Genomic DNA, 23807 nt, shown 5'->3' with positions numbered 1-23807 from the left:
AATGCCATCCACAGAATGCGGTCCTCCGCCTTCCGCGTGCAACGACTTCCCGCCGTGCGCACTAAGTCGTCTGTTCACCTGGTTGGAGGACGCCCCACGCTGCTGGTACCCATCTGTGGCCTCCATTCGAGGACTTTCCCACCTGGCGTCGCTGGTTCGACAGATGTGAGCGGTCCATTGCCACTTTAGTCTGCTAATTTTGAGAGCTATGTCGTCCACTTTGGTTCTCCGTCGAATTTCTTCGTTTCGGATTTTGTCCCTTAGAGAAATACCGAGCATAGCTCTCTCCATCGCCCGCTGTGCGACTCTTAATTTATAGGCCAGCTCCGCGTCAGTATCCAGGCTTGCGCGCCGTAGGTCATCGCGGGGAGAACTCACTGATTAGAGACTTTTGTCTTCAGGCATTGAGGAATTCTCGAGGAACTTGCGAGGTTTTTTTTATTGCTTAGATGGGTGACGAGCTCACAGCCCACCTGGGTTTAAGTTGTTACTGAAACCCATAGATATCTACAACGCAAATGCGCCACCCACCTTCAGATATAAGTTCTAAGGTCTCAGTATAGTTACAACGGCTGCCTCACCCTTCAAACCGTTATTTCTCTCAAGTACATATAGTGATATTGAGGTAAGGATTTCACGTAATTTCCGAAATGCCGACCAGCCCAGTCGTATGCGTCTCTCAATCTCTGTATTGAAGTTACCCCGGCCAAGCTGGATAGCCTGACCGAGGTAGACAAAGCCTTTTAACTCTTCAAAGGCTGCGTCAGATGGTAACTTGGCTCTGGACAGTTTGATCATTGAACATGACTTTCGTCTTGTCAAGGTTCATCCGCAGTCCCTTGCATCGGGAAGCAGCATTGAGATCGTTAAGCATATGACTGAGGTCCTTCAGCGATTCCGATATTACAGCACCAATGATTCAAAGTCAAAGCTTGTAAGTTTACTTTTAGAATTTACTAGCTGTACCCGTCCGCTTCGCTGGGTATTTAAAATTAACATTATTATTTCTCAACCCCACAAAGATTTTCATGATTAACGCCCCCGCAACTGGTGTAGGGAGTCGAATACTCATATAAATATTAGCCTATCCATTAAGTACATGTATTTTCTACATGGACACCAAGTTTCAAGTCAATCGGATGCACGGTTAAGTAGTTATAACGGAACATTCGTAAAAACCACTGTAGTTTTATATATTAGTACAGATTAATAAGACGCTTAATTAAGTAGAATGCAGAGCAATTAATTATTGAAATCAGCCTACGTACGTTTTTATAGCGTGAATTTTATTGCAATACATTATTACTTATATTATTATACATTCGTCGCGTGCAAAAATTGATTTCCTGTTAGACTAGTTATGTTTGTGATCTAGTTCTAAAATACAGTTTTTTTTCTCTTAAATTTTTGAGTGTTTCTTTTAATAGTGATATATAATTTTATGTGTATTGTATACTAGCGGACCCGGCGAACTTTGTTCCGCCACACGGTTTGTTTCAAACACATCAACCGGTCAATTTCAAAATTCTACTATAATTAACACAATTAACCTTAGAATATATTACGTTTAGCTGTCAGTTGCGTTTTGTTATAGTTACCACGTTTTATGTCAAGTCCCACGGGAATGTGATAAAAAGTATCCTATGTCCTCCTCCTGGTTCTAAGTTACCTCCTCACCAATTTTCAGTCAAATCAGTTCAGTCGTTCTTGAGTTATAAATAGTGTAACTAACACGACTTTCTTTTATCTATATATTAATACGTGAAGCAAAAACTTTGTATCCCTTTTTACGAAAATTGCGCGGACGAAAGAGTATGAAATTTTCCACACTTTTAGAGAATATAGAGAAGAAGTGCACAATGCTAATATTTTTTTAAAATAATGCATAAAAGATACATTAAATCAATAAAGAAAACCTTACACACACTGCATACCATGTATTTGACGCACACACGCATGCATACTATTTATTGTCAAACTTTTGTTCTTGACGTCTGTTGTCAAATTGAGATTAAATATTGTTTGTCTTTGGTAATATTATTTATAGTGTAGTCTTGGCGAAATTTGTGATTATAGAAGTACAAAATACAATCATAATAGTATACAAACTTACAATTCCAATAAATTATAGTCGAATTTCGACTACTGCGGGACCTCTAGTATATATAGATGTCGGAGAAACCGCATTATCAAGACTCAACGTCAGACATCATAGGGGCGAATAGGGTGATCGAGTTAAGAGAAACATTGAGTACACAAATCACGTTTTTTATTTTAGAACAATATAGAAATCTTCTCTTGACGTTAGCAAACGAAAACGAATGACAGTTCTTAGGACGGAGGCACCGCTCTTCAAGAAGACCGTTGGTAATCATTCTCACGGATCGTTTGGAGCCTCTGGGTCTGTGGAGGGACTTCGGTTCCCTCTGTATTTTGTACCGTATGTTCCATGGGGAGTGCTCTGAGGAATTGTTCGAGATGAGATGATACCGTCATCTCGTTTTTACCAGCAATGCCCGCCACCGGAGTAGAGTTCATCCAAACTACCTGGAGCCGCTGCGGTCATCCACAGTGCGTTTCCAGAGATCTTTTTTGCCACGTACCATCCGGCTATGGAATGAGCTCCCCTCCACGGTGTTTCCCGAGCGCTATGACATGACCTTCTTCAAACGAGGCTTGTGGAGAGTATTAAGCGGTAGGCAGCGGCTTAGCTCTGCCCCTGGCATTACTGAAGTCACTCACCGTCAGATGGGCCGTGGGTTGTCCGTCTGTCTTGTCAAGGGCAATAAAAAAAAATGTGATGGCGTCTATGCGCCTCCATCGGCTAGGCTCTGTCGTAGCACGAGGTTGGCCGAGTTCCGACGACATTGCGATCGTGTTGTCACCTCTCGGGCATCTGTGCTTTGTTTTGATACCTAACTAATGACCGTCTCCGACATTTATATATGGGATTGTGGGGCAAAATTTAATGGATTATAACACTAAAATCTTTATTTCAATAAAACACTCATAGCCTAGTAATCTCAATCGATGACTGAGATTGAGATTCATTTTCATTTAAAACACATCTAGTGTGCCAGTTTGAACTAATTAAAAATACCGATCTTCCCGTATAGTAGTTTTCTTATTTAACAACGTGCTTAAAGGTTTGGTCTATTTTTGATTTAATCCCTCTAAATATTGTTAATAGTAGATAATATTATTAAACACCGTATTAAACCCGCTGTATCTTTGTTAAAATTTCTCTAGATACAAATTGTCTAAAAGATATCGCCTTTAGCGACAAGACAGCCAATTGTACTTTTTATTTATTTAATATTCCGCATTGTTTATTTGGTGTACAATAAAGAATACTCCCTTTCTCTCTTCAATATTTATACATTGCAGTACGGAAATTGTCTGTAGGCATTATTATTGATGGCGAACAAACAGACAAGAGATTATTAATATTTATTGTGCCGATGCCGGTACGTTTGTATAATTTTTTTTTTTAATATTTAAGTACTTTAACGAGATTACATTCCTGAACGAACCAGTTACTCAACTTTTTTTTTTAATATAGTAAAATGACGTGAGCGTTAATTTATATGCAGCGGTGCATTGTATTTTAATGAAGTGTCTACGTAATGTCACACAGCAAGGCCACACGTCGAGTTTCCCGCGCTGTCACTTTGACATCTGACGTGTGTAATTCAAGGCACCGGAATATCATTAACTGACTTCCTATCAAATAAAATACTACGGGTTTATTTATTTATTTATTGATTATCAGAAAATAATAATCCATCAATTCGCACGTATAGAAATCAAAATAAATTAAACAATAAATAAGAATGATAATATACAAGTAAGTTCTTTCGAATAAGATTTTTACTGGTGCTAGGACATCTTGTGAGTTCGCACGGGTAGGTACCACCGCCCTGCCTATTTCTGCCGTGTAGCAGTAATGCGTTTCGGTTTGAAGGGCGGGGCAGCAATTGTACTGTAAAAACTGAGACCTAAGAACTCATGTCTCAAGTTGGGTTGGCATTTACGTCGTCCATGTCTATGGGCTCCGGTAACCACTTAACACCAGGTGGGCCGTTATCTCGTACACCCATCTAAAAAAAAATGTTTATGTTTATGTTGTGAGTGCTCTGAGGAATTTTTTGAGATGAAACCGTCATCTCGTTTTTACCATCACACCGCCCGCCACCAGAGTAGAGTTCATCCATACTACCCGGAGAGACTGCGTTTATCCACAGGGCGCTTCCAGAGGTATTTTTTGCCACGTACCATCCGACTTTGGAATGAGCTTCCCCTCCATGGTGTTTCCCGAGTGCTATGATATGTTCTTCTTCAAACGATGCGTGTGGAGAGTACCTAACAGTAGGCAGCAGGTTGGCTCTGCCCTTGGCATTGCTGAAGTCCACTGGCGACGGTAACTACTCACCATCAGGTGGGGCGTATACTCGTCTGACTACACGGGCAATAAAAAAAAATGTAACCATGAAATACCCAATGGTTTAATTACTGACGGTCGTTAGGGTTTGCTGATACCTTTAAGATGCTGTCAAACTATTCAGTTTTTTTTTATTGCTCTTGTAGGCAGACGAGTATACGGCCCACCTGATGGTAAGTAGTTACCGTCGCCCATAAACTTCAGCCAGGAGCAGAGCCAAGCCGCTGCCTATTTCTGCCGTGAAGCAGTAATGCGTTTCGGTTTGAAGGGCGGGGCAGCCGTTGTAATTATACTGAGACCTTACAACTTAGGGTGGCGCATTTACGTTGTGGATGTCTATGGGCTCCAGTAACCACTTAACACCAGGTGGGCTGTGAGCTTGTCCACCCGTCTAAGCAATAAAAAAAAGAACTCTCCACAAGCCTCGTTTGAAGAAGGATATGTATTCAGATTTGCTGGCCTTGTGGTTTGAGTGCTTCTAAAATGAACTACTCAGGCGGATGCAGGAGGTCATGGCGCAGCTGGAAATTAGTGAGTCAGAGCTGATGGTGAGAATCCACTGTTAGACGTGAGATCAGAGCTTCGGTTGAACTGACTTTGGAGCCGGGACGCCCGACAGTTTTGCAGTAGAAATAGGCAGGACAGTGGTCCGTCCTCGTGAGGACTTTCAAAAGGCCCTAACACTGATTAAGTAAATTAAATTTTTGCGAGAGTTATGTAGCCATAATCAGCCTATTACACAATAGCCGCTTTATAACCCGATAACAATAATAAGAACTCCATTGCTTAACTTTAGGTAATTAAGGATTAGATAACAAATATAATGCTCCTTGTATTCCATACCCTGAAATAGAATAAGATAAACATCCCTTGTTTGTAAGATGGTATATAAGCAAATCATGTTTATGAATAAATTAGTCTTAAACCATCCTCCGTTTTGAACGGTAGCTCTGTAGTTTCTTTTTAAAAAGCCTTTTGCTCCACCCCGCATTCGATTCGATTTCGATTTTTTTTTTTTTTTTTTTATTTATTGCTTAGATGGGTGGACGAGCTCACAGCCCACCTGGTGTTAAGTGGTTACTGGAGCCCATAGACATCTACAGCGTAAATGCGCCACCCACCTTGAGATATAAGTACTAAGGTCTCAAGTACAGCTACAACGGCCCCACCCTTTAAACCGAAACGCATTACTGCTTCATGGCAGAAATAGGTGAGGCGGTGGTACCTACCCGTACGGACTCACAAGAGATCCTACCACCAGTAAAAGGAACCGAAAATATTGAAGAAAGAAAAATTACACGATGCTATTCCTGACTGACTCGGTGGAGCAGTAATTAGCAGCCCTGACTGTTGCACTAAGGGTCGTGGATTCGATTCCCACCTCGGGCAAACATTGCTGTGGTGAACAGGTTTGCTTGCTTTTTGTCCGGGTCTTAATTATGTAATATGTATATATTTAAACATATATAAGTACGTATGTCAGCCTCTGGTACCAATAACACGGGGAATCCCAATTTGGGTCCGGATGGCCGTGCGTGATTCTTTCCAGTTATTTACACTTTGGAAGTTAACCGTGAACATTTGTTATGAATGTATGTATTTCAGAAAAATTGGTCTACCCGCGGGATTCCGGAACGCCCGGCTCAACCCCAACCCTCGTTACGTATGTACGTAGTCTTATCCATAAGGCCATGACGATTTCAAAACTTAACACGTATGTACGTAGTCTTATCCATAAGGCCACGACGATTTCAAAACTTAACACGTATGTACGTAGTCTTATCCATAAGGCCACGACGATTTCAAAACTTAACACGTATGTACGTAGTCTTATCCATAAGGCCACGACGATTTCAAAACTTAACACGTATGTACGTAGTCTTATCCATAAGGCCACGACGATTTCAAAACTTAACACGTATGTACGTAGTCTTATCCATAAGGCCATGACGATTTCAAAACTTAACACGTATGTACGTAGTCTTATCCATAAGGCCACGACGATTTCAAAACTTAACACGTATGTACGTAGTCTTATCCATAAGGCCACGACGATTTCAAAACTTAACACGTATGTACGTAGTCTTATCCATAAGGCCACGACGATTTCAAAACTTAACACGTATGTACGTAGTCTTATCCATAAGGTCACGACGATTTCAAAACTTAACACGTATGTACGTAGTCTTATCCATAAGGCCATGACGATTTCAAAACTTAACACGTATGTACGTAGTCTTATCCATAAGGCCATGACGATTTCAAAACTTAACACGTATGTACGTAGTCTTATCCATAAGGCCACGACGATTTCAAAACTTAACACGTATGTACGTAGTCTTATCCATAAGGCCACGACGATTTCAAAACTTAACACGTATGTAAGTCGTCTTATCATACGTTGTCGTCGTATATTGACTTGTTTTTTCGTTTATCTATACTAATATTATAAAGAGGAAAGATTTGTTTGTTTGTTTGTTTCGAATAGGCTCCGAAACTACTGGACCGATTTGAAAAATTCTTTTTCCATTAGAAGCCGACATTGTCCCTGATGAACATAGGCTACTTTTTTAAATTTTTTTTTTTGTTTATTTTTTTTGGTTTCATGTGTGTTTTAATGTTTCCGAAGCGAAGCGAGGGCGGGTCGCTCGTTATTTATATTTTGACATTCAACAAGTGTGTTTATACTGACATCTAAGTGGAAATAAACGATTTTGAATTTGAATATCCATAAGGCCACCACGATTTCAAAACTTCATAATGAAATATATCTACATCAGTACGTAAATGCCACTAGAACTGAGGTTTAAGCCAGTTAAACCGTCGCGTGGGTTCATAAGTCTCGAAGTATGCGTCGCGATATGATTTGCGTTGTTGTGAGCTCCCGTAATCCCTTAGCTCCGTTAGCGCCGTGAACTGACTCACAGCAGAAACCAGTTCATAGTAACAATGCGGAATGCCTTACCTTAAAGTGAACTAGCATCGGACAAGATGTTTTAGTAGGAAAAATCGATCAGGCGCAAAATATTACTATTGTTAGAGAATTTGTCACTACCCGGCCCCTCTACTCAGTGACGTCAGGCGGTGGGGCGAGAGTCAGGTCATCGCGCCAGGTGCCTATAAATAGCAACGCCTTTGCTCGAAACATTCATTCGATCGGTGGCATTCGTGAGAGAAGGTAGTCGTGGACATGGTGTGCGTGAGTCATTGTTTTAAGTCTCTGTAAACGTGTCCCAACTGTAATTTTTTTAAATGGTTCTTCTTCTGATTTTTAATATCAGAAGTGGGATAAAGGACTCAAATAGCCCACAGTAGAGTAAAACTCTGAACTTTGTTTTGTTTTACAATTACTGCTTACTTTGATGCTTTCATACTTTTCTCAATCCGTGGACCTTACCCAATGGTGAGGATGGTGCCTCACGGGCATTGTCGCCAGCTCGGGCCCTCAATGGTTCCTGCGGCAGTAGCACGCAAGCGACGTGCCGTTGCCTACGCGCGCCCATCTACTTTTGGCGTGCATACTGCACGTGTTGCTCGCGTGCCGTAACTGTGCGCGTTTGCCTACTTCTGGCGTGCAAAATGCGCGCACTGCTCGCGTACCGCTGCCTGCGCGCGCTCGCCTGTTTCTGGCGTGCATACCGCACGTACTGCTCGTGTGCACACTGCACGTGATGCTCGCGAGCCGCCAACTTCACGGTGCCGTACGACTGGCAGTGACGCAGAGGGCGATGTCGCTTAGTCTGCGGCCTGCTGCTGCGGACTACCCAACGGATTATCTATCAGGACGGTCGAGCGGGACGCCCGCCACACGTGGTGCAGCCTCGCATCGTGTGAGCAGATTGGAGCTGGGACGGCTGCCCTGCTTCCACATCATCCTTACGAGTGGACCCTGGTGACATGCAGCCTTTTCTTCGAAATTAATATGTGAAGGTCGAGGTGGGCACTTCGGTGCTTTACTTCCCATTTTTGAGGTTGAGGTGGGCACGACGGTGCTTTACTTCCCGTTTATTTTTTTGAGCAGTATGGTAGATGCGGATTCGGCCGGATCTTGCGTCCCTACTGTTTAGCTGTGTTGTGTCTGTAATGTTCAGTATCTGTATCGGTGAATATTGCCGACAACAGCGCGCTACTGTTTTAGACGTTTCCTGACAGGCTAACTCAGTAAAGGAATCGTGCAGGTGTTTCAAATTGCGCAGTTTGGGACAGTTGTGCGATATCTATTCTTCTCACTTCAAATGTTTATCTTTGGCTCGTCCTCGCTGCAGATGTAAGAGTGCACGCTTGCGTCTGTAGTAGGGATTGAGGTCTGGGTGTAATTTTTTTTGTTACGTTGCAGAGGGTGACCTTGTTGATGCAAGCTCTGACGTAGCTGGAGGAGATATGCTTCTGCTGAGGGATGAAGCGGTCGGGACGCCTCGCCGTCGGGAGTGGCCGTGTTACAGAATCCTGGCAAACCCCGACATTGTGGCAATGCCCCGACATTGTGGCTGTTGTTTTGCCCCGACATTGTGGCAATGCCCGACATTGTGGCTGTTGTTTTGCCCCGACATTGTGGCTGTTGTTTTGCCCCGACATTGTGGCTGTTGTTTTGCCCCGACATTGTGGCTGTTGTTTTGCCCCGACATTGTGGCAATGCCCCGACATTGTGGCAATGCCCCGACATTGTGGCTGTTTTTGTGCCCCGACATTGTGGCTGTTGTTTTGCCCCGACATTGTGGCAATGCCCCGACATTGTGGCTGTTGTTTTGCCCCGACATTGTGGCAATGCCCCGACATTGTGGCTGTTGTTCTGCCCGACATTGTGGCAATGCCCGACATTGTGGCTGTTGTTCTGCCCCGACATTGTGGCAATGCCCCGACATTGTGGCTGTTGTTCTGCCCCGACATTGTGGCAATGCCCCGACATTGTGGCAACGCTTCGTAGTTGATATTGCCCTCTAAAAACCCCGATAGTGGTTATTGGATGGTAATGCTAACGGTTATGTTTCAATGTTTGTTGGCATTTGGCAATTGACCATGACGCAAGTGATTGTTTACTCAGTGTCTGAGAATCCGGACTCATTCATTGGCGAAACAATTAACTTTAAGCGTTTTTCTATACCGTATGTGCCTAACGTATACGGATATTGGTGGCCGCCTATTCTGATATGATCACTTGAAGTGCACACTTGTGGTCTGGTTGGAGTGGGTGACTGCTAATAATGGCAAGAACAAACATTGAGCAGCTTACTAAGAGTTTTCTGTTTTAAATGACGATGAACACGATGGGCACTTATCCAATGAGAATGAGTCCCATGGTGATCGTGTTGAAGAGGAGCAGGAAGACCAGGTTGGGGTGGTCGAGGGAGACCAGCCTGAAGGGAACCAAGCTGACGAGGCCGTTCAGCTGTCAGGAGAGGCCGTGTTAGAGAATTTGTCACTACCCGGCCCCTCTACTCAGTGACGTCAGGCGGTGGGGCGAGAGTCACGTCATCGCGCCAGGTGCCTATAAATAGCAACGCCTTTGCTCGAAACATTCATTCGATCGGTGGCATTCGTGAGAGAAGGTAGTCGTGGACATGGTGTGCGTGAGTCATTGTTTTAAGTCTCTGTAAACGTGTCCCAACTGTAATTTTTTTAAATGGTTCTTCTTCTGATTTTTAATACTATTATGAGAGTTTTGGTAACCGATGATATAGATAATATGTCAATCACCATTACCTACCTGTTGTCTCAAAAAATAACGCTATTTCTCAATTAATATCTTACGAACGTGATCTAATAAAGAAAAATAGCATTATAACACACTTTCAGACTTCCTCTAACATATTCATTCCGTATTCTATCCATTCTCGTTACTCCACACATCCATCGCAACATTCGCATCTCTGCTGCACGCAATCTATGCCTACCCGCATCATCTAAGGCTCGCTTATATTTTGATGCGATAAGCTTGTGTGTGTACTGGCTAACGAATTTTCAAGTTAAGCTTGCATATATTCAAGTTCCGAATATCAACATTCGGACCGTCGCTCTACCGAGCAATACCACCCATTCAGCAAAAGATCTTTCCTTTGTCATATTTACCTCCCAAGAACAGAAAGCATTTTTTTATTTTACACAAAATTTATAGTTTGTTCTTACAATTTTATATACCTACCCGAAAAACGACAGCATTGTTAGTTCAGTGCTGAAGTTATGCGTTTTAAAATATTTTCATTCGCCCCACCATAGACCAACGTCAAGCAACAAAAACACTTTACCTTATAGATGACGGTGCGATCACAATTTGAAACATGTCTAGTGAAGCACCCTGAAGCACTTAAAAACTGAAAATACACCCGCCTTGTGCTATATCTTACAACTATCATATTGGTGTGCCCATCTGTCCGCAATGTGCATGAACGCTTAGGAATAAGATTGGCTATGTTAGCCAAACATGAGCACACCGTGGCTATTAGAAATGGAGTTAAAGTTATCGCCGTGGCTGAAATCGGCTAAGGAGTCGGCGAAACCGTTGTGGCCTAAAGGATAAGACTTATCTAACTAGTCAGGTCATAAGTATTGTCACACAGTAAAAACTTTTCTTTTAGAATGCTGGCCACAAAAAACTTTATTGAATTCGAATTTCGAATTGTTCATGAAAATAAAAATGTATACTTTTAGAATTTTACTCATTTTTAAATATGGAGTGGACGCTTAAAGAAGACCGTGTTGCAGTTATTGCGTTGCATCGTTGCGGTTACGCGACAATTCAAAATTTTACATACTGAAAAATTTGAATATAACCAAAAGATTCGTTTATCGTACTATCAAACGATACAATGAAGACTCTAGTGTAGATGACAGGTCAAGAAGTGGTCACCCTCGGTCTGTTAGGACTCCAGAAGTGATAAAAGTTGTGAAGGCGCGAATTCAAAGAAATCCCAAACGTAAGCAGAAACTGTTGGCCCTTCAGATGGGGTTAAGCAGAACCACGGTGAAAAGGGTGTTAAATGAAGACTTAGGGCTTCGGGCATATCGAAGAAAAACAGGACATCGTTTGAATGCTCGACTAATGGACCTAAGACTGAAGAGATGCCGCGCTTTGTTGAAGCGGTACGCGGGAAAAAAATATCGGGAAATTCTTTTTTCGGATGAAAAAATTTTTACCGTAGAAGAGAGCTACAACAAACAAAATGATAAGGTGTACGCACACAGTAGTGAAGAAGCGAGCAACCGTATTCCGCGTGTTCAACGAGGTCATTTTCCATCCTCGCTCATGGTATGGTTGGGAGTTTCTTATTGGGGCTTAACAGAGGTACATTTTTGTGAGAAAGGTGTAAAAACGAATGCAGTTGTGTATCAAAATACAGTCCTGACGAACCTTGTGGAACCTGTTTCTCATACCATGTTCAATAACAGGCACTGGGTATTCCAACAAGATTCGGCGCCAGCTCATAGAGCGAAGAGCACACAAGACTGGCTGGCGGCGCGTGAAATCGACTTCATCCGGCACGAAGACTGGCCCCTTCTCCAGTCCAGATTTGAATCCGTTAGATTACAAGATATGGCAACACTTGGAGGAAAAGGCGTGCTCAAAGCCTCATCCCAATTTGGAGTCACTCAAGACATCCTTGATTAAGGCAGCCGCCGATATTGACATGGACCTCAGACAACTGGCCGCGCAGATTGAAGGACTGTATTTTGATACACAACTGCATTCGTTTTTACACCTTTCTCACAAAAATGTACCTCTGTTAAGCCCCAATAAGAAACTCCCAACCATACCATGAGCGAGGATGGAAAATGACCTCGTTGGACACGCGGAATACGGTTGCTCGCTTCTTTACTACTGTGTGCGTACACCTTATCATTTTGTTTGTTGTAGCTCTCTTCTACGGTAAAAAATTTTTCATCCAAAAAAGGATTTCCCGATATTTTTTTCCCGCGTACCGCTTCAACAAAGCGCGGCATCTCTTCAGTCTCAGGTCCATTAGACGAGCATTCAAACGATTTTAACACCCTTTTCACCGTGGTTCTTCTTAACCCCATCTGAAGGGCCAACAGTTTCTGCATACGTTTGGGATTTCTTTGAATTCGCGCCTTCACAGCTTTTATCACTGCTGGAGTCCTAACAGACCGAGGGCGACCACTTCTTGACCTGTCATCTACACTAGAGTCTTCATTGTACCGTTTGATGGTACGATAAACGAATCTTTTGGTTATATTAAAATTGTTCAGTATGTTAAAAATTTGAATTGTCGCGTAACCGCAACGATGCAACGCAATAACTGCAACACGGTCTTCTTTAAGCGTCCACTCCATATTTAAAAATGAGTAAAATTCTAAAAGTATTCATTTTTATTTTCATGAACAATTCGAAATTCGAATTCAATAAAGTTTTTTGTGGCCAGCATTCTAAAAGAAAAGTTTTTACTGTGTGACAATACTTATGACCTGACTAGTTAGATAAGTCTTATCCTTTAGGCCACAACGGTTTCGCCGACTCCTTAGCCGATTTCAGCCACACTTTAGACACAAGTTTTGATCGTCTCTCTTGCACCACGCTCCGTGAGAGACTCTGATGGCCGATATATCGCGCATCCTCCGTGTTGTCTCCGCATAGCAATGCATGCCATGAATAAACAGCATGTCATTGATATACAAGATGAAAAGCGTGGGGGAGAGCACCGAACCTTGTGGAACGCCAGCGTTAATGGTCATGGTACCAGAGCATTCACCGTCTAGAACGACCGTGATGCTCCGCCCATCCAAGAAGCTAGCGATCCACTTGCAGAGCCCCTCGGGGATTCCGTAAGCTGACAGTAGCTTCGATACAAGTGCCCTATGCCAGACCTTGTCGAAGGCCTTCGCGATATCAAGGTTCACAGCAAGAGCCTCGCCCTTGCTCTCCAAGGCTTCAGCCCACCTGTGAGTAAAGTATACAAGAAGATCGCCAGCTGAAGGTGGACTCGCAGAAGTCGAGCATCGCCTACCAGGACGCTTTGCAAAAAGATAGGTTCAAGCTATATCACTCATACGATACCTTAAGAAACACAGTTGTGTATTCGCATAAATATCCTAATGTCTACCATATTATTTAATTATTATCGAGATATTTGTTTTCTGAGAAGGAAACACAAAAATTCGATTGCATCTGGTAAAAATTTACTATAGCGTTATTGTTTTATTCACAATAGTTTAGTAGTATCCAGCCAGGCCACGTCCACAGCCGCAGGTGGGAGCGCAGTGTCCGCAGATAGAGACAGCACCAGCGGCGCAGGCGGGACCTCCGTACTCGACACCACCGATGATGGGCACGCGACCACCGACAGCGGTGACACCACCGACGGGCAGCTCACCGGCGACTCCCACGTTGCCAATGCCCTCGCCGCCGTATGTACCACAACCATCGCCGTAGGCACCGTCGAGTCCATTCCAGCCGGCACCGAGTCCGTTCCAACTAGCTCCATAGCCGAGTCCGAGGCCACCCAGACCAGCTCCGCAGCCGCAGCCGCCTAGACCTCTACCCGGGTACTGACCGCACACAGTCTGTAACAGTGACATAGTTCTGCTTAATACTTGAGGATCCGGCACTAATATACAAGTCAGCATTGTTTATACATAAATAGTAAACAAATCAAAAACACAAGATGACTTACTTGGATCAGGCAAGCCTGGGCGCAGAGGAGGAGAACAGCGAAGATAGACATGGCGTGGTAATGTATTCACGTGCTGGAGACAGAATGCTGCTACTTCCACACACCAACCCTTTTATACTATTATTTCTGCTCCGCTAAGGCTCGTCATCCACTAAATGTCGACACACTTAATCAAAAACAATTGCGAAAGATATTGGCACTTTCTGAATCGACACGTAAAATAGTACCATTTCCAATTTCCCGATTACCACACTATTTACTGATACATAATAAAATTTCTAATACCATAAATTTATAGGTCAAAGTCACGTCTATGTGATAATGCGGTTACCAAGTTTTCTGTATAAAAACAGGCACATCTTACATTAAACTCATTCTGAAGTCATTCAGTGAAACAACATGGCCGCTAAACTCATTCTCTTCGTCTGCGCCTCCGCCCTCGTGGCACAGGTACGTGATACAAGTTGATCGACTGTTACTACATAATTATGTTCCTTCACTACTTTGAACACAATGACACTGATAGAGCTGATGGTGGCGTGCCTCTCGTGTGGAGCCCCTAGCCGTGAAGACACTGAACTGACTGACTATTGAGAAACCAATCCATTGGTATTGGAGACACACAAACAACTAAACAGAACTTCCTTCGATTGTTGTGAAGATCCAAAATACTTGGACGCATATTTTGAACAAACTGATTGAATTCGACTTGTAATTTCGTGTTTCTTCAAAGCATTTTAACATAATTTTAATTATTCTGTTCTTTCAGGCTGCTCTAGGCCAGTACCTCCAACGTTTCGGCGCTGGACTCGGTGGTTGTGGCTGCGGAGGTCGCGGCTATGGCGATTACGGCTACGCTGGTCTGGGCTACGACATCGGCGCTGCTTCTGCTCTTGAAGCTTCTCGTGGAGGATGTTTGCCCGTCGTCACTTCCTCGGCCGCTCCTACTGGTCTAGGAGTATCATCAGAGAACTCGTACGAGGGCACCGTCGGTGTCTGCGGTAACCTGCCTCTCCTCGGTACCGCCTACGTGGAGGGCGTCTTCCCCACTGTCGGTGAGGGTGGCATCTACTACGGCTGTGGCGACGGCGCTGTGGGCATCATCGCCGAGGACCGCGCCGGGCTCGGCTACGGCACTGGTTACGGGCTCGGCTACGGCGCTGGTTACGGGCTCGGTTACGGAGGCTACGTCGGGCGCGGTTGCGGCTGCGGTGGCATCTAGTCATGTGATTTAATGTAAATCCCGAACCCCCTACTGTCGAACTGAAATAAAATATGGCAAAAGTGCGATTGAGTTTGTTATTTGTTTCGAAGTTTTAGTAAAAAAGAAATGTTTATGATCCTACATCGGTTCGTCGTGTACATTTGAATTCTTTAAATGTTTAGTGTAATTTTTGTGTAAGCTGGCTTTCAAAGTTTAGCTTTTCGTTAGTGTTGCCGGTTGGCTTGCTGCTCTGCTGGTTTTGCTGCTCTGATACCATGACCATTAACGCTGGCGTTCCACAAGATTCTGTGCTCTCCCCCACGCTTTTCATCATGTATATAATTGACCTGTCGCTTATTGACGGCAGGCGCGATATATCAACCATCAGAGTCTCTCTCGGAGCGTGGTGCAAGAGAGACGATCAAAACTTGTGCCTGAAGTGGAGACCTCTCTGGGGCGAGTCTCCGAGTGGGGTGAATTTAACTTGGTTAAATTCAACCCGTTAAAGACACAAGTTTGCGCGTTCACTGCTGAGAAGGACCCCTTTGTCATGGCGCCGCAATTCCAAGGAATATTCCTGCAACTTTCCGAGAGTATCGGGATACTTGGGGTCGGCATTTCGAGCGATGTCCAGTTTCGGAGTCACTTGGAAGGCAAAGCCAAGTTGGCGTCCAAAATGCTGGGACTCCTCAACAGAGCAAAGCGGTACTTCACGCCTGGACAAAGACTTTTGCTTTATAAAGCACAATTCCGGCCTCGCGTGGAGTACTGCTCCCATCTCTGGGCCGGGGCTTCCAAATACCAGCTTCGTCCATTTGACTCCATACAGAAGAGGGCTGTTCGGATTGTCGATAATCCCATTCTCACGGATCGTTTGGAACCTCTGGGTCTGCGAAGGGATTTCGGGTCCCTCTGTTTTTTGTACCGTATATTCCATGGGTATGTGCTCTGAGGAATTATTCGAGATGATACTATCATTTCGTTTTTACCATCGCATCACCCACCACCGGAGTAGAGTTCATCGGTACTACTTGGAGCCACTGCGGTCATCCATAGTGCGTTTCCAGAGGTATTTTTTGCCACGTACCATCCGGCTATGGAATGAGTTCCCCTCTACAGTGTTTCCCGAGCGCTATGACATGTCTTCAAGCATGGCTTGTAGAGAGTACTGATCGATAGGCAGCGGCTTGGTTCTGCCTCTTGAAATTGCTGAAGTCCATAGGCGACGGTGACCACTCACCATCAGTGGGCTGTATGCTCGTCTGCCTACAATGGTAATAAAAAAAAAGACAGACGATGCACCCACCTCGCGGTCAGGGGTTACCGTCCCTTACGGACGTCAGCAATGCCAGGGTTATACCAAGCCGCTGCCTGCCGCAAGTACTAGGTCAAGGACCTAGGCGTCACCTTCGACAGAGGGATGACATTCCACCCTCACATTAAGTCGGTACGCGACCAAGCCGCGTTCATACCAGAACGTCTCTATCCGATGATTTGCAAGTGAAGTAAATTGTCCCTTCGTAATAACGGTGACAATCTACAAAACTTGCATACGCCCGGTCATGACCTATGCAAGTATAGTGTTCGCTCATGCGGCCCGCACTAGCTTGAAGCCCCTCCAAATCATACAATCACGTTTTTGCAGGATAGCCGCCGGAGCTCCGTGTTGCATGAGAAATGAGGACCTCCGCGACTAAATGGGCCTGGAGTCCATCAGTAAGTATCTCAGTTGGCATCAGTGCGCCATTTCGAAAAAGCGGCAGGGCACGAGAACTCTCTCATCGTGGCCGCCGGTAACTACATCCCGATCATGTGGGTCAAATGGAAAACAGTCGACGTCGCCTTAGGTACGTCATTTCGATTCTTCCCGATCCACTAACAGTGATTTTAAGTACCTCAAACATCGGTCATCGTCCTCGTCGAACCCGTTGCATTCGACGAAGGACTCGGCGAATAAATTAAAAGGCAGACACAGCCCACTGAGTTTCTCGCCGGATTTTCTCAGTGGGTCGCATTTCCGATCCCGGGGTAGATTCTGCGAAGCACTACCCTTGCTAGGGTAATTGTTAGCAAGGTTGTCGTCATGTTTGAGCCCCGTAGTAGGTGAACTATTTCGACGATCTAGTATAAACCCTTGAGGTTACTAAAATTGGTGGAAAAAAAATCACTAAGTACTCCGTATGTCTCGTTTGCAGATGGGCATGCTTTAGCGCTTTGTGTAGCGAAAATGGTCCCTGGAAACGTGTTGTGGATGACAGCAATGGTCCTAGACAGTTTGAATGAATTGTGGTCCGCCGGTGGGATAGACGATCTTAAAAACGACATGGTGGTACAAAACATAGAGAGAACGGACTAAGGCCCATCCTAAATTTATGAACAGAAAATAAAAAAGTATTTTATATGTTTGCATTGATTAGAATTTTATTGAGAATCGATCCGTTCTTTAGTTTACAGTATTTCAGTAGTATCCAGCCAGGCCACGTCCACAGCCGCAGGTGGGGGCGCAGTGTCCGCAGATAGAGACGGCGCCAGCAGCGCAGGCGGGACCTCCGTACTCGACACCACCGATGATGGGCACGCGGCCACCGACAGCGGTGACACCAACGACGGGCAGCTCACCGGCGACTCCCACGTTGCCGATGCCCTCGCCGCCGTATGAACCACAACCAGCGCCGTAGGCACCGTCGAGTCCATTCCAGCCGGCACCGAGTCTGTTCCAACCAGCTCCATAGCCGAGTCCGAGGCCACCCAGACCAGCTCCGCAGCCGCAGCCGCCTAGACCATTACCCAGGTACTGACCGCACACGTTCTGTAACAGTGACATAGTTCTGCTTAATACTTGAGGATCTGGCAATAATATACCAGTCAGCATTGTTTGTACGTAGATAGTAAACAAATCAAAAAGACAAGATGACTTACTTGGATCAGGCAAGCCTGGGCGCAGAGGAGGAGAACAGCGAAGGTAGACATGGTGTGGTAATGTATTCACGTGCTGGAGACAGAATGCTGCTACTTCCACACGCCAACCCTTTTATACTATTATTTCTGCTCCGCTGAGGCTCATTGTCCAGTAAATGTCGACACACTTAATCAAAAACAATTGCGAAAGATATTTTTACTTTCTCAATCGACATGTAAAATAGTACCTTCCAATATCCCGATTACCACACTATTTACTGATACATAATAAAATTTCTAATACCATAAATTTATAGGTCAAAGTCACGTCTATGTGATAATGCGGTTACCAAGTTTTCTGTATAAAAACAGGTGCATCTTACATCAAACTCATTCTGAAGTCATTCAGTGAAACAACATGGCCGCTAAACTCATCCTCTTCGTCTGCGCCTCCGCCCTCGTGGCACAGGTACGTGATACAAGTTGATCGACTGTTACTACATAATTATGTTCCTTCACTACTTTGAACACAATGACACTGATAGAGCTGATGGTGGCGTGCCTCTCGTGTGGAGCCCCTAGCCGTGAAGACACTGAACTGACTGACTATTAAGAAACCAATCCATTGGTATTGGAGACACACAAACAACTAAACAGAACATTCTGTTATTCCTTCGATTGTTGTGAAGATCCAAAATACTTGGACGCATATTTTGAACAAACTGATTGAATTCGACTTGTAATTTCGTGTTTCTTCAAAGCATCTTAACATCATTTTAATTATTCTGTTCTTTCAGGCTGCTCTGGGCGTTGGACGTTTCGGCGCTGGACTCGGTGGTTGTGGCTGCGGAGGTCGCGGCTACGGTGGTTACGGCTACGATATCGGCGCTGCTGCTGCTCTGGAAGCTTCTTGCGGAGGAGGTCTCCCCGTCGTCACCTCCTCTGCTGCTCCTACTGGTCTGGGTGTAGCTTCCGAGAACAGGTACGAGGGTACCGTCGGTGTCTGCGGTAACCTGCCGTTCCTGGGTACTGCTGATGTCGCTGGTGAGTTCCCCACTTATGGTTTCGGTGAAATCGACTACGGTTGCGGTGACGGCGCCGTCGGCATCACTGCTGAGAGAGGCATCGGCTACGCTGGTGGTCTCGGCTACGGCGCTGGATACGGGCTCGGCTATGGAGGCTACGCCGGACGCGGTTGGGGCTGCGGATGCGGTGGCATCTGAAGAAATGATTCAAAACGACTCCTGGACCCCCTCCTCCAAACGAAATAAAAGAATATCAACAGCATAAATGCTTTTTCTTGTTGCTCAGTAACTGTAGTTAATTGGGACAGAAGTGCTTGGATAAAGTCGAAAGCACTAATAAATATGGTTCTCAATTCAACCCTTCCTGAATACAAATGTAAGCTATTGCATCTTTTCATTAAATGCTAGTCCTCCAAAGAGCCGGTATTTGTCGTTCATAGAATACTTGTACCAAATTACCACCAGTCAACGGACCGATTTTGGTTAAATCTATACCTCTAAGTTCCAAGGGAAAAAATTCCCATCACCCTTTACTATAGCACCATCCGACACCAAAGCAGAGTTCACTTTGAACCACTGCACTTATCGCCAGTGCATTGTAAGGCATGATTTTTGCCAAGTACCATCCGTCTCTAGAACGATACCCTGGGCGCAGCAAGATAAGGTGTAATTGAACTTAAAATGTGGTCCGAAAAGAGTTCTTAATGAACAGTAGAAAAATCATCTTTGGTAGCTCGTCTAGTATGGACATAAAAATGCAGTACCGAAAAAATCTTTCATGTGCGTTTCACTAAAATATCACGAGGAGGAATTTAAAAGTTAATTTAGGTTGTTTTTATGTTTATTTATAATATTGACATTGTACAAGAGCTGTCGCGAAACACAAGATATTTGACAGATGCCTGAATCTCGCCAAAGATATTTTCAAGATAAGCTTACATACATGTAACTATAAAAGTTCAGAAAAATAGCATTCAAACTCAATATCTGGGACACGAGTGAGCTGTGTCACTAGCTGGGAGAAACCGTAAGCCAAAGCGAAACTATAGCAGCCCGACCCGGGAGGTCAGTGGACCCCAATCCCTCTTGGTGGTGAGCGTTAAAGTCTCCAAGAACCACCACCTCCGCAGATGGGTACTGCTCAAGCACGCGGTTAGTCCCCTCTTACACATGCTCAATCAGAGCTGAGTCTGCATCACTGCTGTGGGACCTGTACAGGCAGACGTAGATTCGGGTACAACCCCCCTGATCTACGTGCAGCCACAAGAGGCACAGGTTCCGTTGTTCGAGGCCCCGAAGACGACGACAACAGATATCAGCCCGGACGAATACACACACCCCGGTTTTACGCAGGAGGTTGTGCTCCAATACCCAGCCAGGGTATTCAAGGTACGTGGTATCATCGGGAGTAAATATCTGCATCTGAAAAAGTAGAGCAGGCAGGCAGTCTCAAGGTAGTCGTGTTCAGCGTTAAGGTTGCTACGTAGGCTCCTAGCATTGCGGAAATCCGCATTATGTGGATTGGGAAATCGCCGATACAACCCTATTTCTTATCTTGTCTTTCATGATATTATTTTTGGAGAGTGGCATTGGGTGAGGTTGGTTGTTTGAAGTGAAATCATGACAACAGCTGATTAAAGCGTGAAACACAGTTCTTGGAAGGGTCTCCAGCCCACCCTGCGTACGATCGCCGGGATCCACTTTGGTGTCCGACTCCGGCACGATAACCGCACGACAGGATTTTACACCGGTTGGCGGGACAGCTTCCCGGGCGGAGTTCAGTAGTGGCATCCGGGTTCAGATCCCCTACTAACTGGCGGGCGGCGGCGAATACCGCTTCACTGGGTCTCCCCATGCCCCCGTCACACAATCACGTCCCGCGAGCCCGCACGCTAGTCTGCTCCGCATATTCCAGATATCATCAAGTCCTCCAACACAGAAAAGGAAAGGGAAGGAATAGAACTGGCTCTCTAACCCACACGCCGGAACACGACTGGGCTATTTGGCGACATACTCGAGTTGGAGGGTGGTCGCCAGCCAGTTGGACTAGGTCCTACCACCAGTATATGGTACCAAAACATTAATCATGAACTCTTCTACCGTTCTTAAAGCAACTAGAGCATTAGAAAACCCCGTCAAACGAATGTAAAGTATATTTTGTTAATTCGTGTCTTGTAACTATGTTAGCATCGCTTGTCTTCGACAATCTCATCACTAGTCACTAGATCTAGCAATCATCGAAATAGTATATATAGGTAGCGTTTATACATTGTTTTTAAATTTGAATTATTCGTGTGAATAGAATTTGATTGCGTCGTCAGAATGAAAAAAAATAAACTTCGCAAATACAATTTAAAACTTTTTATTTCAATTTGAAGTCAAAAGCCCAGGGTTATGTTGGAGTATTTCATCAGATGCCACCGCAGCCGCAGCCGCGTCCGGCGTAGCCTCCGTAGCCGAGCCCGTAACCAGCGCCGTAGCCGAGACCGTAACCAGCGCCGTAGCCGAGCCCGGCGCGGTCCTCGGCGATGATGCCCACAGCGCCGTCACCGCAGCCGTAGTCGATGCCACCAAGACCATAAGTGGGGAACTCACCAGCGACATCAGCAGTACCCAGGAACGGCAGGTTGCCGCAGACACCGACGGTACCCTCGTATCTGTTCTCGGAAGCTACACCCAGACCAGTAGGAGCAGCAGAGGAGGTGACGACGGGGAGACCTCCTCCGCAAGAAGCTTCCAGAGCAGCAGCAGCGCCGATATCGTAGCCGTAACCACCGTAGCCGCGACCTCCGCAGCCACAACCACCGAGTCCAGCGCCGAAACGTCCAACGCCCAGAGCAGCCTAAAAGAACAGAATAATTAAAATGATGCTAAGATGCTTTGAAGAAACACGAAATTACAAATCAAATTCAATCAGTTTGTCGAAATGTGAGTCCAAGTCATTTGGATCTTCACAACAATCGAAGGAATAACAGCATGTTCTGTTTACTTGTTTGTGTGTCTCCAATACCAATGGATTGGTTTCTCAATAGTCAGTCAGTTCAGTGTCTTCACGGCTAGGGGCTCCACACGAGAGGCACGCCACCATCAGCTCTATCAGTGTCATTGTTTTCAAAGTAGTGAAGGAACATAATTATGTAGTAACAGTCGATCAACTCGTGTCACGTACCTGTGCCACGAGGGCGGAGGCGCAGACGAAGAGAATGTGTTTAGCGGCCATGTTGTTTCACTGAATGACTTCAGAATGAGTTTAATGTAAGATGCGCCTGTTTTTATACAGAAAACTTGGTAAGCGCATTATCACATAGACGTGACTTTGACCTATAAATTTAATGTATTAGAAATTTTATTATGTATCAGTAAATAATGTGGTAATCGGGAAATTGGAAGGTACTATTTTACGTGTCGATTGAGAAAGCACCAATATCTTTCGCAATTGTTTTTGATTAAGTGTGTCGACATTTACTGGACAATGAGCCTCAGCGGAGCAGAAATAATAGTATAAAAGGGTTGGCGTGTGGAAGTAGCAGCATTCTGTCTCCAGCACGTGAATACATTACCACACCATGTCTATCTTCGCTGTTCTCCTCCTCTGCGCCCAGGCTTGCCTGATCCAAGTAAGTCATCTTGTATTTTTGATTTGTTTACTATTTATGTGCAAACAATGCTGAATTGTATATTAGTGCCAGATCCTCAAGTATTAAGCAGAACTATGTCACTGTTGTAGAACGTGTGCGGTCAGTACCTGGGTCTAGGCGGCTGCGGCTGCGGAGCTGGTTTGGGTGGCCTCGGACTCGGCTATGGAGCTGGTTGGAACGGACTCGGTGCCGGCTGGAATGGACTCGACGGTGCCTACGGCGCTGGTTGTGGTACATACGGCGGCGAGGGTATCGGCAACGTGGGAGTCGCCGGTGAGCTGCCCGTCGTTGGTGTCACCGCTGTCGGTGGTCGCGTGCCCATCATCGGTGGTGTCGAGTACGGAGGTCCCGCCTGCGCCGCTGGTGCCGTCTCTATCTGCGGACACTGCGCCCCCACCTGCGGCTGTGGACGTGGTCTGGCTGGATACTACTGAAACACTGTAAACTAATCAACGGTTCGATTCTAAATAAAATTCTAATCAATGCAACGATATAAAAATATATTTTTTATTTTTTGCTGGATGCCATAATTCCGTTATTGTTGTCAAAGTCAGATGGGCTAAGGTTTATTTGTTCTGATGCTGACGAAACTCAATAAGCCACTGCCTTAACAGCAGCTTCTAGCGTTTGCATCAAAACAATATAGGTTTATTTGCGTCAAATGGGCAGGGCAAAAAAATTTGATAAGTGGACACACACTGAACGATTGACGAACGCGTCAAGGTTTGCCTTGCGTTGCTTAACAGACACAGAAACCAAGGGATTTTGAAACGCATTGTGACTTGCGATGAAAAATGGATTCTTTTAGTACGCTTTTATTAGCTTCAGACGTATGTAACTATGTTAGTATATAACGGAATTTTAAACGTGATTTTGACCCCCTCCAAACGTCGGATTAACTCGAAATTTGGTACACTTATTAAGAACCGATGACAATTCAATACAAAAAAAAATTGAAAAAAAAATTTGATACAAATT

General features: G+C 44.9%; 6 protein-coding genes across 6 annotated transcripts; 3 read left to right on the top strand and 3 right to left on the bottom strand.

The window, feature by feature from the left end:
- Nucleotides 1-13584: 13584 nt before the first annotated feature.
- LOC114241899 (chorion class A protein L11-like) lies at nucleotides 13585-14137 on the bottom strand. Its single transcript, XM_028172882.2, has 2 exons — nucleotides 14065-14137; nucleotides 13585-13954 (listed from the first exon to the last, which is right to left on the bottom strand). The coding sequence occupies exons 1-2, from the start codon at nucleotides 14113-14115 to the stop codon at nucleotides 13604-13606; spliced, it is 402 nt and encodes a 133-aa protein (XP_028028683.2). The 5' UTR covers nucleotides 14116-14137; the 3' UTR covers nucleotides 13585-13603.
- Nucleotides 13889-15348, top strand: LOC114241898 (chorion class B protein L12). Its single transcript, XM_089734929.1, has 2 exons — nucleotides 13889-14514; nucleotides 14834-15348. The coding sequence occupies exons 1-2, from the start codon at nucleotides 14464-14466 to the stop codon at nucleotides 15284-15286; spliced, it is 504 nt and encodes a 167-aa protein (XP_089591055.1). The 5' UTR covers nucleotides 13889-14463; the 3' UTR covers nucleotides 15287-15348.
- Nucleotides 15349-17531: 2183 nt separating this feature from the next.
- Nucleotides 17532-18344, bottom strand: LOC114241869 (chorion class A protein L12-like). Its single transcript, XM_089734367.1, has 2 exons — nucleotides 18188-18344; nucleotides 17532-18077 (listed from the first exon to the last, which is right to left on the bottom strand). Exons 1-2 carry the CDS (start codon nucleotides 18236-18238, stop codon nucleotides 17727-17729), a joined length of 402 nt encoding a protein of 133 aa, XP_089590493.1. The 5' UTR covers nucleotides 18239-18344; the 3' UTR covers nucleotides 17532-17726.
- Nucleotides 18345-18544: 200 nt separating this feature from the next.
- On the top strand, nucleotides 18545-19389 carry LOC114241997 (chorion class B protein L11). The gene is made up of 2 exons (XM_028173013.2): nucleotides 18545-18635; nucleotides 18964-19389. Exons 1-2 carry the CDS (start codon nucleotides 18585-18587, stop codon nucleotides 19387-19389), a joined length of 477 nt encoding a protein of 158 aa, XP_028028814.2. The 5' UTR covers nucleotides 18545-18584.
- A 2212-nt stretch (nucleotides 19390-21601) lies between these two features.
- On the bottom strand, nucleotides 21602-22411 carry LOC114241999 (chorion class B protein L11-like). Its single transcript, XM_028173016.2, has 2 exons — nucleotides 22361-22411; nucleotides 21602-22033 (listed from the first exon to the last, which is right to left on the bottom strand). The coding sequence occupies exons 1-2, from the start codon at nucleotides 22409-22411 to the stop codon at nucleotides 21602-21604; spliced, it is 483 nt and encodes a 160-aa protein (XP_028028817.2).
- A 346-nt stretch (nucleotides 22412-22757) lies between these two features.
- LOC114241868 (chorion class A protein L12-like) lies at nucleotides 22758-23263 on the top strand. Its single transcript, XM_028172837.2, has 2 exons — nucleotides 22758-22808; nucleotides 22919-23263. The coding sequence occupies exons 1-2, from the start codon at nucleotides 22758-22760 to the stop codon at nucleotides 23261-23263; spliced, it is 396 nt and encodes a 131-aa protein (XP_028028638.2).
- The last annotated feature ends 544 nt before the right edge of the window (nucleotides 23264-23807 follow it).

Source organism: Bombyx mandarina, chromosome 02, assembly GCF_030267445.1.
Source record: "Bombyx mandarina strain Sakado chromosome 02, ASM3026744v2".
NCBI classification, from domain to species: Eukaryota; Metazoa; Arthropoda; class Insecta; order Lepidoptera; family Bombycidae; genus Bombyx; species Bombyx mandarina.
The sequence above is the reverse complement of the archived record's forward strand: the minus strand, read 5'-3'. Positions and strand labels throughout refer to the sequence as shown.